This window comes from Aristolochia californica, unplaced genomic scaffold (genome assembly GCF_029961685.1).
Source record: "Aristolochia californica isolate CCGP_79_NKW_82.1479 unplaced genomic scaffold, dmAriCali1.0.hap1 SCAF_4, whole genome shotgun sequence".
NCBI classification, from domain to species: domain Eukaryota; kingdom Viridiplantae; phylum Streptophyta; class Magnoliopsida; order Piperales; family Aristolochiaceae; genus Aristolochia; species Aristolochia californica.
Window position 1 is genome coordinate 8,821,378 of NW_027182103.1, and position 16,434 is coordinate 8,837,811.

A 16,434-nucleotide genomic window follows, 5' to 3' on the forward strand; every position below is an offset into this window, starting at 1 on the left:
GTTTGCATTGTGATAACCAAGTAGTCATTCATATGACTTCAAATCCAGTCTTCCATGAAAGAACTAAATATATTGAGGTGGATTGTCACTTTATACAGGAGAAGTTTCAAGTAGGAATAATTTTCCTCAAATATGTTTCATCTCAAGAGCATGTAGCTGATATTCTCACTAAACCCATTACATCTAAAACCCTATCTTTTATATGTGGCAAATTGGGTATTTATGATGTCTTTTCTCCTCTAGCTTGAGGGGGAGTGTTGGAAGATGGGCTCAAGCCCACAAGCTCAAGACAAGAAGCCCATACGTCAAAGGAGTGGCATATGTGTAAAATATGGTACTTTCCATAAAGATGGCATAGAGGTGTAAATATGTTTTCCTTTTATATCTTTTGTTTTATCAAGTTGTTGCTCTAAGGGCATTGTAAAACTATAAATAAAGGCATTGGCTAAGAGGTAGAGCATTGAAGCCCTCTCCTCTCCTTCCACAAATTCGTCCAACCTTCTCTTTCTTATTTGACACAAACCCTTCTTCCCTTAATCCAAACTCTCTCCTTCTACATTCTTCTTCTTCTCATCTCCTTTCTCTCTTCTTCTTCTTCTTTCTCGTTGATCTAAAGTTCTTCTCATGGGATCCTAAATTCTACAATTATGTGGAAGGGTTGGTGCATGACTTTAGAATTAATCAATTTTGTGATAAAGGAAACAAAGTTTTATTTGAAAGGGACAAATGCTTTGTAAAGAACGAAAATGATGAACTAGTTATAGAGGGACATAGAAATAGCAATCGCTATGCATAGAACATAGTTAATTTTCCCTCAACTAGTGTCATTTGTTTGGGTGAAAAAATCGATGAATCTTGGTTATGGCATAAGAGACTGGGACATATAGGAATACATTCCTTGAACAAACTAGTGAAAAATAATCTTGTGAGAGGACTAACGGATCATAAATTTGTGAGAGAGAGACCTTGAGATGCTTGCCAAGTTGGAAAGGAACACAAAATTTCTTTCAAATATGATAAATTAGTTTTGACCTCTCATCTTCTTCAATCAACATGGACTTAGTTCGACCTACTCGAACCTTAAGCCTAAAAGGAAAACGTTTCACTTTAGTGATAATAGATGACTATTCAAGGTTCACATGGGTAGATTTCCTAGCTTATAAGGATGATGTTTTTCTAGTCTTCACTAAATTATGTGAAAAAGTCCAAAAAGTGCACGGCTATATCATTGTCAAAATTAGGAGTAACCATGGAGGAGAATTTGAAAATTCACATTTTGAGGAATATTGTACAAAGCATATTATAAACCATATATTTTCAGCTCGTCGAACTACTCAACAAAATGGTGTTGTTGAGAGAAGAAACCGAACCTTAATTGAAATGGCTAGAGCTATGCTTTATGCATACAACATGCCATATAGATTTTGAACCAAAGCTATAAACATCATGTGCTATATATTAACTGAGTGAGCATAAGGCCACTCCTCAATAAAACTCCATATGAGTTGTATATGGGCACCCTTTCCAACATTACTTACTTTAGAACCTTTAGATGCAAAATGTTCACATTAAAAGAACCAAAAGAAAAACTAGGGAAGTTTGACTCTAGAGCTAATATAGGAATTTTCTTGGGTTATTCTACTCACAACAAAGCATATAGAGTTTATAACAAAACATTAATGAGTGTAGAGGAGTAGGTTCATGGTGACTTTCATGAGTCAGATTCTCCAAATCCAACCTCAACTCAAATTTCTAATGACGAAGAGGGAAACCCCTTTTATTTATCCCCGGAACCTCAACCTATAGACCAAATCTTGAAGAGAACCCAAATAACCCCAAAGAACTACAAGTTCATGCCTAATCATCCTCTAGAACAAATCTTTGGTGACCCTCAAGGCAAAATTGCAACTAGAATAGCAACTCATGAGACTATGGAAAATAGTGCCTTCGTTTATAAAATAGAGCTCAAAAGCTTTGTTGAAGCCAAAAAAATGACTTTTGAATCATGACAATGCAAGAAAAGTTGAATCAATTTGAAAGAAACAAAGTTTGGACTCAAGTCATAGGAACAAAATGGGTCTTTAAGAACAAAGCAAATGAAGAAATCAAGTAGTGCGAAACAAAGCTAGGTTAGTTGCCAAAGGATATAACCAAGGAGAAGGAATTGATTTTGAAGAAACCTATGTACCTACTGCAAGACTAGAGGTAATTCTAATCCTCTTACCCTATGCTTGCCACATGAAGTTCAAATTGTACCTAATGGATGTTACAAGTGTATTTTTAAATGGGTACATTCAAGAAGAAGTATATGTTGAATAACACAGGGGTTTTGAAGATTTGAGCAAGCTTACCATGTATACAAATTACATACAACTTCATGTGGGTTAAAGCTTGCTCCTAGAGCTTGGTATGAAAGGCTAAGTGGATTCTTAGAAAAGAATGGCTATGAGAAAGGAAGCATAGATAAGACACAATTCGCTTAGAACTGTGATAAGTATTTCAATTATGTTAGTATTCTATTTATTTTAAATTATTTAATTTCTCTGGGACTTATCTTTTAGTATTAGATTTTGGGTGTAGTTGGGACATGGGTAGTTTAATTATAATTTGATTCTTCTTGTTTCCTTTATTATAAATGTTAAATTCAATGGTATAATCCATAGGAACTAGGATAGAGAAGAAGAAGGAAAGAATAAGAGAAGAGAAGAGAGCTAGTGTGAGAGGCATGGGTTGGAGAGAAGAACTAGGGTTTAGAGAAGAGCTCAAATGAGTCTCCTCCCCCTTATTATGTTACTTATATAGGTGGGGCTTGAATGCCCTAGTACAAAATAAAATCAAATAATAATCCTCAACTTATAACTAATTACAAATTATATCACCCACACTCTTAATTTCATGATATACCACTTGAATGTCTTCAACTCTTCCCCTCAAGTTGTTGAAAAAAAATCAAATATTCCTAGCTTGGTCCATGTATCTGTGAGTGACTTCGCAATAATCACTTTTGTGAAGATGTTTGCCAATTGATTTCTCAAAGGTATATACTATAAATATATTAACCTGGCTTGGAGTTTCCTGAATCAAGTGATAGTCAATCTCATTATGCTTGGTCCTTTCATGAAATACTAGATTGGTTGCAACATGGATAGTTGTTTGATTTTCACAATGAAGCTGCATGGGCTTGGTTATCCGAAATCCCAGCTCAGTCATGAATGACCTCAACCATAACAACTCACTCATTGCTAGTGCCATTGCCCGGTATTCAGTCTCAACACTTGATCTTGTTGCCAAATTTTATTTCTTGCTCCTCTAAGTGACTAGATTGCCTTCAATAGTCGTTCAATAACCAGAGGTAAACTTCCTAATATTAGGAGACCTAGCTCAATCTACATCAGAAAAGCCATCAACTTCTGAGTGTCCATGACATTTGTATAACAATCCTTGTCTTGGACTCTTCCTTTAAGTACTGAAGGATTCTTTCCAATGCTTCCCAATGCAATTTTTAGGGTTGATGCACATATTGACTGATAACACGGATTGGATAGGATATATCTACTTTCATGACTGTGAGATAGATCAGCTTCCCAACTAACCATTGAAATCGACCAACATCAACATCACTCCCAATTCCACCACACAACTTAACATTGGGTTCCATGGGTGTATCAGTTGGCTTACATCCAAGCATCTCGGTCTCTTTCAACAAATCAAATACATACTTCCTCTATGATAGAATTATACCATGCCTAGACTAAAGAACTTCAATCCGTAGGAAGTACTTCTGAAGGCCAAGGTCTTGGTTTGGAAATCCTTGTTTAGGTCTTGCTTGACCTGTTGAATGCCACTAAGATCACTCCATGTAATAACAATGTCATCCACATATACAGTCATAAGGATGTTTCCCTTAGTGGTATTTTTGGTGATCACTTTCACACTTCTTGAACTTGAACTTTATAATTAGAGTGGTAAATTTATCAAACCAAGCCCATGGAGATTGTTTCAACCCGTAAATTACCTTATTTAGTCGACATACTTTCTCCCCCTCAATCACATAACCTGGTGGTTAGCTCATGTTGACCTCTTTAGAGAGAGCACTGTTCAAGAATTATTTTTTTTGACATCTAGCTGATGTAGCTCCCATTTGAAATTGCCTGCTAGGTAAATGAGAATCTTAACAAAATTCAATTTGGCATTGGGGGAAAAGCCTTCATCTTAATCAATACCGTAAGACTATGTATAATCTTTAGCTACCAACAGAGCCTTGTACCGAGCAATAGAGCCATATGGATTATATTTGAGTAAGAAGATGCATTTGCACCTTGTTGAATTTAGGACCCCATGATTGAAACTTTGAGCAAGATGAGAGGGAGAAGAAAAAGAGTAAGAGAGAGAGAGAAAAAAAAAACTCAGGTAGAGAGGAGAGAAGAGAAAAGAGAGAAAAAGAGTTTAGGCTAGAGAGAGATTCTTCACGAGTTAAGAAGTGGAGAACTTCATTGAATTGATGTAACCAGAGTACATGAACCCCTATTTATAATAGTGGAAAGTAGTAGAGTCCAATTACAATTAAACCACCCTTATCCCAATTAGACCCAAACTCTAACACTTAAAGATAAGTCCTAGCATAATTAAATAACTCAACATAAATAGAAGACTAATATGACTAAAACACTTTAAATTGAAACTCTTTTGTGAGATCTTCTTCCATAATAATTTTGGCTCTGTAAGACTTCTTATTGTGAGAGTCATCATGCTACCTCACGTGATCATGGTGGGTCCCACCTTGTAACACTCCCCCTCAAGCTGGGGGTAAGAAAACATCCTAAATACCCAACTTGCTATAGATGGTGGACAAGATCTTATGAGTGATTGGTTTGGTGAGAATGTTTGTAGCTTGCCCTTGTGAGGAGATACGTTTGAAAGATAATATGCCGACTTGGAATTTCTCTCGTATGAAATGGCAGTCTACCTCAATATGCTTTGTTCTCTCATGGAAGACTGGATTTGAGGTGATATGTATTGCCAATTGATTATCACAATGTAGATCGATAGGGGCTTCTTTATAGAATCCCAGTTCAATGAAAAATTATCTAATCCATAAAAGCTCACTAAATGTGTGTGCCATAGCCCTGTATTTTGCTTCTGCACTAGACCTTGCAACTACATTCTGCTTCTTGCTTCTCCTTGTAACCAAGTTCCCTCCAACCATTGTACAATATCCTGAAGTAAATTTTTTTTCATCCGTAGATCCAACCTAGCCTTCATCTGAGAACCCTTCTATGTTGAAGTGACCATGGTTCTTATAGAGAAACCCTTTTCTTGCAGCTCCTTTCAAATATCGCAACCAATGAGTAAGTTGTGGTTTGTGCATGTATTGACTCACCACACTTACTGTATATGATATATTTGGCCTTGTTACACATAGATAAATGAGTTTCCTCGCAAGTCTTTGATATTTTTCGATATCCACATCTTCTTCAGTGTCAGGAGATAATTTTGTATTGGAATCCATAGGGGTTTCTATTGGTTTACACCCCATCATTCTTGTCTCCTCCTGTAGATCAAGGACATACTTCCTTTGAGATAGTATAACCCTATGTTTGGACTATAGTACTTCAATACCCAGAAAGTATTTTAGTCCAAGATCTTTTGTCTTGAATTCTTCACATATCTTTTCCTTGGTTTCCTAAATGCCCTTGGGATCACTACCGGTTAAGACAATATCATCAACATATACGCCCAAAATCACCTTGCCTTTAGGTGTGTCTTTAAGAAATACAAAGTGATCTACGAAACATCTATGAAATTCGGCCCATATGAGTGCTTGGCTAAATTTATCAAACCATGCACGAGGAGACTGTTTTAGACCATAAAGGGATTTCTTCAATTGACAGAGCAACTCCCCCTTAACCACAAATCTAAGTGGTTGTTGCATATAAATTTCTTCCTTTATATCCTTATTGAGAAAAAATATTTTTTACATCAAGTTGATAGACCTGCTAGGAAGAATTAGCAGCAAGAGATAATAAAATACGTATCGAGTTCATTTTGGCCACTAGAGAGAATGTTTCCTCATAATCGATCCCATAACACTGCGTATAACCTTTAGCAATGAGAAGGAACTTAAGGCGAGCAACTGACCCATCCAGATTGTGTTTAATAGTAAAGACCCACTGATGCAGGTGGGAATATTGATGCTAGTACATATTCGGATCCTTAATCGGATCCGGGGTAAGTAGTCAGATCCTTAATCAGATCTTTAGTCGGAGTCGGATCCATATTCGGATCTTTAGTCAGATCCTTAATCGGATCGTTTGTATTGAACCCGGGTTGGACCATAATTCTTAGGGTTAGGGTTTGTTTTATTTTGAGCTGCAGTCCGTGCTTGTCAGGGGCGTTGAGTTTGTTTAAAAGACTGTTTAGCGTTTAGGGATGGGAGTTGAATGATATTGATATTTTGAATCGATTTAGAGAAGATTTCTCTACGATTTAAGAACGGATTTCTTGCGTTCCTCCCGTGATTCTCAACTTGATTTGTGTACAGGATAATCGCTATCCAGTCCTGCATCAGTTGGTATCAGAGCTTCAGGCTCGAGACGAAGCTGATCTAGCCAGAGACACTGCAGTGAGCAGAAGGGTCGACGAAGACGACGCCGTTGTCATCGCCGTCACCATTGAGCTACCGCTCAACACTGCTGCGGTCTCCGTTGAGCTATCGCTCAAGGTAGCTGCCGGAAAAGCTCGAGATTCGACCGACCAGAGCTCGGGACTCGACCAAGCAGTTACAGAAAATTAGGCTTTGGCAAGGAAAAGAGACGGAATCGTTGCCGTCGTCGTCGCCGTGGTCAAAATTTCCATCGACGGAGCTGGCCGAACAGCAAGAGTTCGGGATTGACGAAAAACAGGGCACCGAAATAGGGTTTCGTGGTGCCGAGAAAGGGGGTTCCTCGACAGGAGAACCTCGTTGCCAGAGCGAGCTAGCGTCGTAGGAGGCGATGAGCTGCCGGAGATGACTGTCGAAGAGGGCCGCCGGAGGAGTCTCGATTTCAGAAAATCAGGTTTGAAATCCCAAATTCACAATTAGCTTTTGAGCTTCGAAATCTCGATTTCGGGAGTTACGTCACGTCGAGGTATTTTCGATTTGGGGGAAAACCCTAAGTTATCTTTTTTTTATTTTTTTATTATTATTTTTATTAAAAAAAAAGTGGACAAATATTGTCTTCCATGGCTGGTGGTCGTGGTCTCAACCGTAATGTTCAAGCAGTGATAATTGTAGAGGAAGACGTGGTCGATGAGATTGACGAGCTTGGTGACCCTATATATGATGATGCCGATGTTGAGGAAGATATGGTCGATGACACTGCGGGGCTTTGTGAACCTGTGTATGATGTTGCTGATGATGGCGATGTGTTGTGTGGTAATGGCCATGCGCCTCTAGTTGTTCGTCCGAGTCTAGTGCCTCCCTAGGAGGCTTCAGGGGATGATTGGCTGAGGTCCAATCTTTTCTACTTGACCTGCACCGTTGTTGATCCAGTCTGCAATATGATCGTTGACAATGGTATTTGTGCGATTGTTGTGTCCGACATGACTGTCCAAGAACTTGCAGTTGACGACAGATCGGCATCCCCAACCATCCAACTTGTCATGGCTGACTCACGACAGTGCGGTCACAATCAATCGACGTTGCCTCGTTGGTTTTCCCTCGGCCTGCACGATTTTGATGATGCTTGGTGTGCTGTTGTCCTGATGGACACATGTCATGTTTTATTCGGCCGCCCTTGGCACTCTGATCGTCGTGTTCTACATGATGGTCGGAGGCATACCTATTCCCTTAGCATTATAGGGAAGAAGATGGTGTTGGCACCACGTCAAGCAAGGCCCACTCATCCTCCGATAGCCATGTTTTTAGTAGAGATTGAGCATGGAGACATGGCGGAGGATCCTCCTCTTGGATTGCCACCTGAGCATGCGAAGCTGACCATTCCCGCGTGTCCTTTAAGGCCTTCTAATATTTTTTATGTCCCACACTTGCTTCCTTGTTTTCTGGGTTTCGCTGAAGCTATTGTGAACTCGAGGGCGAGTTCCTTCCAACCTACGGAGAATGATGCAGGCGGGAATATTGATGCGGGTACATATTCGAATACTTAATCGGATCCGGGGTAAGTAGTTGGATCCTTAATCGGATCTTTATTCGGAGTCGGATCCATATTCGGATCTTTAGTCGGATCGTTTATATTGAACCCGGGTTGGACCATAATTCTTAGGGTTAAGGTTTGTTTCATTTTGAGCTACAACCCGGGCTTGTCGGGGGCGTTGAGTATGTTTAAAAGGTAGTTTAGGGTTTAGGATGGGAGTTGAATGATATTGATATTTTGAATCGATTTCAGGGCAGATTTCTTGCGTCTTCCCGTGATTCTCAGCTTGATTTGCGTACAGGATAATCACTATCCAGTCCTGCATCACCCACTTACAGCCAACACGTTTTTAATCTAATGGAAGAGGAACTAGAACCCATGTCTGATTTTCATAGAGCATGCATTTCTTCATCCATTGCTGCCTTCCACCTTGGATGTTTCAAAGCCTCCTGATAGGATTGTGGGACTGAGATGGAGGAGATAGACGCAAGAAATTGATTACATGATGAGGATAAACGATGGTGAGACACAAAATTTGATATGGGGTGAGAAGTAGAGGGTCTAGGGCTTGTTCAGGGTTCTGTTATTAAGGCAATGCGTTTAGTATCATATTGTGGTCCAAAAAGAACAGGAGAAGATGGACTAACCTAAATGAGACCAGCAAACTCCACAGGTGTGGTGTTAGCTAGCACTTCAAGGGGTTGAACTGTTTCTATAGCACGTGGCACAACTGGTCGAGGAGAGGCTCGTACAGAAGAGAGACTTGGAGGAGCATTGTCAGAGTAGTATGAAGTCTTAAAAAAAAGTTACATCCCTAGACACAAGTAAACTTTGGAGAGTGGGATTGTAGCAAATATAACCCTTCTACGTGTGAGAGTATCCTAAGAAGATACACTTGACAGATTTTGGATCAAGTTTACTATGTTGTGGGAGGTAATATGAACAAAATATGTACAACCGAAGACTTTCAAGGGAAGCAAAAAAGGATCATCATGTGGAAACAATAAGGAATATAGGGATTTATGATCAAGAACACAAGAGGGTAGCTTATTTATAAGGAAACATGCAATAAGGATGGCATGCAGCCAATAAAAGTATGAGACTTTCATGGTATACAATAAGTTGCGAGCTACCTCAAGAAGGTGACGGTTCTTCCGTTCTGTTACACCATTTTGTTTGGGGATGTAGGCACAAGATGTTTGATGAGTAGTGTCATTCTCTTGACAAAAATAGTCAAGATCTCAGTAAGTATATTCTTTGGCATTATCAGACCTAAGTACTTTGATTTTCTGACCAAATTTAGTGGCAACCATATCATGAAAGGATTTAAAAATGGACGGTATTTCAGTTCACTCTTTAAAAACAAATAGCCATGTGGTACGGGTAATATCACTAATAAATGTAATAAAGTACTTGACTCAGAAAATGTTTGAGACGCTCAAGGGTCCCCATACATCTGTGTGGATCAACAAAAAAGGAACAACACTTTGAAGTTCTGGACGAGGTGAGTAAGTGGTCCTTTGGTGTTTGCTTAGTTGACACACTTCACAATTTAACTTTGACATTTCCTTAAAGTGTTAGGAATTAGAAGCCCTAATTCCATACTACCAAGAGCAATAATCATAAACACGGAAGAAGGGAAAAAAACATGAAAATAAGCACAACAAGATTTACAGAGGTTCGTCTCAAGTTGAGACTACGTCCTGTCTTCCGCCGTTGCAGTAATCCACTATGAAGATGAAATACTTTACAAGAGAAATCACACACTTATAAGTGTTTCTCTCTAACCTCTCGAGTTGCAACTCGAGATGCTCCTCGGATTAAGATGATCAAACCCTAATAGCTGCGCCCCTCAATTATAAAGAGAAAATTAGGACAACTGCGATACAAGAGTAAAATTCCCAAACTGCTCTTAATGAAAAAACAATCAATATATTGTGGAAAAAGAAGATGAAGAGATTGTGCGGATGGATGTCCCAACCAATTGTGCTATACAGTTGTCTCAATTTTCTTGGTTGAGATGACATTTATTTGAGGCATGTCCAGGTAGTAGAGCCCCCCTTGTTCACGACCTCCACCAATCACTTGCTTCGTTGTAAGATCTCGAAACAAATGGGAAGAGCGTGAGAAGGTAATTGAGAAATTTAAATGTTTCGTTAGCTGACTAACATATAAAATATTCAGGGGAAAAGTAGAAACAAAATGAATATTTGTGAGTGGAAGTGATGGTGTAACAGAGGTGGATCATTTCCAGAGAATTTTAGTTTGGGAGTCGTCAACTATGGTAATGAATTTAATCGAGAGACAAGGAGAAACTAAGTGGAGTAGATTTTTGTTACCTGTGAGATGCTCAGAGGCCCTTGAGTCAACGAGAACTTTCATAGGAGTTTTTTAAATATTTTGGAATGATTTTTTGCATGAAAAACAAAGCAAAGACATGAGCTACACAAGCAACATAAGGGTATGCAAATTTTAGCCACTAAACTTGAAGAAAAAATGAATTATTTTGAGAATTGACAAGGCTTGACCATGAACGAATGTTTAACTTTCAAATACATGAATTTGATCCCTCAAAATATAAAAAAAAGGTGAAATTTTGTTTATTAAAAAGATACCAAGCTGAATTGACTTCAACCTCTTCCTTTCTTCAAAGTGACCAACCTTGTCTTGTTTGAATGATGATTTTGAGGCTCTTTTTCTCTACACTTGCAAGACTTGATTAACTTTGATTTAAACCATAGAATTTCATATCGGATACCATGTTAAATTCTAGGGTTTAATCCATAGGAACTAGGTTTGAGAAGAAGAACAAGAGAGAAGAAAAAGGAAGGAAGATGAGAAGAGAAGATGAAGAGAAGAGAGTTTGTGTGTGAGGCATGAGTTGGAGAAAAGAATTAGAGTTTAGAGAAGAGCTCGAATGAGCCTCCTCCCCCTCACTATGTTACCTATATAGCCGAGGCTTGAATGTCCAAAGTACAAAAGCAAATCAAATAATAACCTTCAACTTATAACTAATTATAACTTATACCACTCACTCTCTTAATTACATGATATACCACTTGAATATCTTCAACAATAAATAGAAACTCATTGTACTCAGTTATATTTAAGTCAACGAAGTATTTGTTTTTAAGAAATTCAACAAATATTTTTTTAATTTTCTTATCACGCATTTTTAGGGTCATTTATTTTCAAAGGTAATTCTTGGTGCAACTATAATAATATTACTAATAGTACAGTATCAACACATGACTATATTAAGTATTTTGATAAACTTTCATTTTTGAGTTCTCTAAAATTTTAATTTATTTTTTTAAAACCTTATATTATTTGAGAGAAATTATGTATGTTCATATTGTTAATCTTAGATATTGTATCTTGACTTGAAATAGAAATATACAAAGGCTTTTTTAAAATTTGACAATAATGGATAAGTTTTTTTCTTGAAACATTTGAAAGAAGATTAATTTTTTTTTAGAAAAATTTAATTCATATGTAATAAAGTTTGATTTTAACATATTAATATGTTGATAAGAAGAATCATGTGGCCAAATGTTGCTTACAATAATATTATCCAATTCAGTTTGGTAGAACCAAAGATTCTTTAAAAAAACAAATGCCAGAAATGAAACTCAAAGCACAGATGCTTTCTTTACACTTTTTTGGGTCTAATCTCAATGCCATCAACAATAAGTCCCCTCTTCCAGTCACCGCCTTTGACCTCCATCAAACTGAACTCCACCTCGCCATCCTTCCCGTCGTCATTGTAGAACTCTCCCAATTCCAGCTCCATCCATCCGTCTCCTCTCTCAACGGGGAACCGCGCATCGGCCTGGCAGTTCTCCTCAAAATACGCGTTGCGCCACAGTGAAAGGCGAGCCAGAGGCCCCGGAGGTCGCCGCCTTCGAATGGACGGAAGTTTAAGACGTCCCGGGTGCACCGATAGCTGGTCTCCCAGTTTCACGGACAGCTCCGCCGGTGCGTGATCCAGTCCGTAGCCTTCTGGGTAAATTTTCATGACAAGATACGCAACGTAGGTCGTTTTGGGAGAGAGCAATCGACTGTCGAACCTGCCCGTGATTTCTAACCAGCACACCATTAACAACTCGGCTACCTTAGAGAACCTGGAGATTAATAAAAGACCGTGAATCCAGTGAATGCGCTTAAATAATTTCAGGAATTTTTTTGAAACAAAATTTGGGGAGTTAATTGCAATACAACGAGAACGATTCGACGTGACCACAAAAATATTTCGTGCGAGATCACGACAATCCGAAGATTACAGCGAAGCCTTCTAAAATTGGATATGGCGAACAGATTCTCTGAGGTAACCAGCACAAATTTGTTAACGTTTTTTAAAGATCACCAAATGTTCTTTTAATGTCTAATCGGACAGAAATCAACAGAAACGGCACGAACCTTGATTTAGTTGAATCAACCCAACGCCAATACTGAGGAACATCTCCCCATGCAATTCTAAGTTCGCCGGCTGACAGCATAAAACATCTCTTCCCGGAGGACTTGTCCAACCAAAAACTCTGGCATTAAACCCAAACATTAATGAGACATGTTGAGATTTGAATTTTTCTCGCAAGGGATAAAAAGGAGAATATCATACCATTTTACCATCGTCGATGAGAACCGAATCGCATAACCGGAAGTAAAGCTCCTTCCTGGAGGAATACTCCACCAGAGAAACCGACCTGGAGAGGATGTCGGAGTAATTGTCCCGTAGAAATCTCCCCCAAAGGTAATCCGATTCAGACGCCGAGCGAAAGATGGAGGAGACGGTGGACGATCTACAGGCATCCCGGGGAGATGTAAGAGAAAGCATATGAGAAATACAGCCTTCCGGCAGCGAACTGAAATCTGGACCCTCCATGTTTCCTGTCATCGCGTTATGATGGTATAATAGAGCGTCGAATACAATGACGGCGAAAGAGAAGAAAGGAGAACGGGAAGGAGAGTGCCCGTTCTCAGGATTTTGCGCAGAGGATGGAATTTATAGAGAAGAAATAGGACAAAACGAAATGACGGAAATGCCCGAATCAGATTCGTAGATGTATAGAAACCCAAGAAACCTTGGTTGCTAAGCTTCCAAGTTCCAACGACCAGATGAGGTGCGAAAGGTGTCAACGGGTAAAATGACGGAAATGCCTGGCACGAAAACCTTCGACACTAAGCTTCCTCCGGTGGAACTCGGGAGAAAGCTCGGCTCCTTTTCTGGGGTGGGGGAGGAAGAAGAAAACAAGCTGCTGCTTGCACATGGACCGACGCAAAACTCTATTAATTTTTCCCGATTCGGTCCGACGGCAATGCCGATGTTAAGTTAGTTAATAATAACAGGAGACTGGTGTCGGACTCCCTGACTGTCAGGTGGATGATAAGAGATAAGAAATTCTTAACGATTTGTCCTCAGCTCAGAGATCAGACTCCAAACCAAACGCGACTCCTTTCAGCTTCAGTCTCTCGGCCTTTCAGTTGAAAGCAAAACAAAAGAAAGATAAGAGAAACGAAACGGACTCTCCTCCCGTCTCCAGGCGTTGCATTGAAGGCTCAAAGGAGATGAAGGAACAAAATCAGATAAGAGTCTGGATTCTCCGAGAAGTCTAAAACCTTTGTTGGTGCTCGAAAATTATGGCCTAATTCTCTCGATTCTGAATTCCTGCCTCGATCTGTAATCGGAACGGAGGAAGATGAACATATCTCGAACATAATGATTTAAAGTCAATATCATTAATGCTGACTTTAAAGTCAAATGCCAATTTCTTTGTTTCTCGCTTCTCATTTCTTATCATTAGATTGGAAGAGTTACTCATTGTACAAGGCGGTGACCAATATTTAATGGGAATTTCACTTAAATACCTATTTAAAATAAAATATTTTTAAAAATACCGACGTCATCAAAATATTTCTAAAACTACCCAACTTTGACCGGTCAAATGCCTATGTGTATAGTCAAAAGCGACACATAAGCTTTGACTGCTTATGTGTTACCACGTCATCTATGCAGTAAACATAGATCGACACGTTGTTTGCCACGTCATTATTTTACCATATCATCTGACACGTCATTAAATAAAAATTAAATATTAAAAAAAAATCATATATATTTTTTATTACCTAATATCTACAATATTGGACATTCATCTTTGGGAAAAGTAATAAATGTTATGTCTCAAAGCCTAAAAATTATTTTAGAGTTTAAAAATATAATTTATTTGTATAATTTTTTTCATTTTATTTAAAAAATAATAAATTATTAAAAAAATATATTAGTTAATTAAAAATTTTACAACACCTTTTATTATCAATTAAAAATATTTATTAACTGAAAAAATATAAAAAATTTACTTGAGTTTAAAAAATAAGTGTACCGGTACACTTTTTATTACCTTATATTTAAAATAATAAGTTATAAAAAATCTTACTCTTACAATTTTAACACCTTTCTATTATCGATTTAAAATTTATTTTAATAAAAAATTTTGAAAATTTTAGTTTTGAGTTTAAAAATCAAATTTATCAATACGTTTTTTTTCAAATTTATTTTTACCTTATATTTAAAATAATTAAAAATAAAATAAATATATAATTAATTAAAAAAATTTACTCTTACTAATTTAACATATTTTATTATCGATTTAAAATATTTTTTAATTTATTAATTTATTGAGAAGGGGGCGTCAAAGGCGAAGTTTGAGGCCGAGCGGTGGGGAGCGGCGGCAGCAGGCACTGAGAGAAGGGAGAGGAGAGGGGGGAGAGGAGAAGAGAGGAGAGGGGAGAAGGGGGGAGAGGAGAGGAGAGGAGAGGAGGCCGAGGCTGAGCGACGGCAGTGAGAGGAGAGAGGGCGAGGCCAGAGGAGGCTGAGGCCGAGCGGCTGTGAGAGGGCGAGAGGAGAGGGGGGAAGAGGAGAGGAGAGGAGGTCGAGGCCAAGCGACGATAGCGAGAGGAGAGATGGCAAGGCCAGAGGAGGCCGAGGCAAAGCGGCGGCGAGAGGGCGAGAGGAGAGGGGGTGAGAGGAGAGGAGAGGGGGCGAGAGGAGAGGAGAGGAGTCCGAGCGGCGGCGAGAAGGCGAGAGGAGAGGAGAGGGGGCGAGAGGGCAAGAGGGCAAGAGGAGAGGAGGCCGAGCGGGGCGGCGAGAGGGCGAGAGGAGAGAGAAAGACAGGAGGGGACACATAAGGTATTTAAAATAACTTATTTTGAAATACAATACGGTGGAATACAGTGAGGATTATTTAATTTTTATTTAATGACATGGCAGACGACGTGTCGATCTATGTTTACTGCACAGATGACATGGTGACACATAAGCAGTCAAAGCTTATGTGTCGCTTTTGACTGCACACATAGGCATTTGACCGGTCAAAGTTGGGTAGTTTTAGAAATATCTTGATGACGTCGGTATTTTTAAAAATATTTTATTTTAAATGGGTATTTAAGTGAAATTCCCATATTTAATCCTAGTCTTCATGGACTTGGATTTATTGCACAAAATTTGTTTCCCACACCACAAGTTCACATTCACCAGGTTGCTTCCTTTAACAAGACCAACTAAGGGCCTGTTTGGAACCCATAAATGCAAGAAAAAACAAAGGGGAGAGAAAGTTATTTCCTTTTCGTTGGGACCATACAATTATTGAGAGAAAATAAAATATTTGAGAAAATCAATCTCTTAGTTAATAAATTTTCTCACACAAAATGATGGAATTTGGGGAGCAAAGAAATAAAATAGAAACTCGAGAGAAACCCTTAATCATCAAAATTTTAAAATATTGTTAATTTTCTTGTCTATCCAAAAACAATAAATTATATTTTTCTTTCATTTTCTCTCTTATTTTCTCTCCTTTCTTTTCTCTTTCTCTTTCTTTTCTTTTCTCTCCACTTTTGGTGTTCCAAACATAGCCCAAAGGTGTCAACATTTTCTAGTAAAAAAAAATTCATATTTTCCTACATTACTATTGTTGAAATTACAATGATATTAAGTACTTTAAATAAGCTAGGACAAGTTGTGATTCGTCATTCCCTTTATCAATTATCAAAATTAGACATGACTAAATAATCAATTCATCTCAATTTTTCCCCAACTTGCCTTCTCTCCTTTTCTCCACGACGTAATTTATGGAGTCCTGAAAATCAACATGGTATCAGAGCACTCATTTTTAGGACTAGTAACTATGGTTTTTTAGAATTCTAAATTTGTTACTACTTTGATAATTTGGCAGTGGAGGCACTAAGCGAAGAGCGGAGGAACTGCTTGTCCTCGACATTGCCGAATATTCCGAAATTGCATTGCTGACGA

General features: G+C 38.5%; 1 protein-coding gene across 1 annotated transcript; it reads right to left on the reverse strand.

The window, feature by feature from the left end:
* Positions 1–11,687: 11,687 nt before the first annotated feature.
* LOC137963846 (F-box protein PP2-B10-like) lies at positions 11,688–13,093 on the reverse strand. The gene is made up of 3 exons (XM_068811063.1): positions 12,751–13,093; positions 12,552–12,670; positions 11,688–12,256 (listed from the first exon to the last, which is right to left on the reverse strand). The coding sequence occupies exons 1-3, from the start codon at positions 13,024–13,026 to the stop codon at positions 11,785–11,787; spliced, it is 867 nt and encodes a 288-aa protein (XP_068667164.1). The 5' UTR covers positions 13,027–13,093; the 3' UTR covers positions 11,688–11,784.
* Positions 13,094–16,434: the final 3,341 nt, after the last annotated feature.

Bases quoted from the DNA above. Each gene is read 5' to 3' on its own strand.
- LOC137963846 (XM_068811063.1), bottom strand. From the start codon at position 13,026: ATGACAGGAAACATGGAGGGTCCAGATTTCAGTTCGCTGCCGGAAGGC. The intron at 12,671-12,750 runs GTATGATATTCT...GTTTAATGCCAG, and splicing joins TCATCGACGATGGTAAAATG to AGTTTTTGGTTGGACAAGTC. The intron at 12,257-12,551 runs GTTCGTGCCGTT...ATTAATCTCCAG, and splicing joins GTTGATTCAACTAAATCAAG to GTTCTCTAAGGTAGCCGAGT.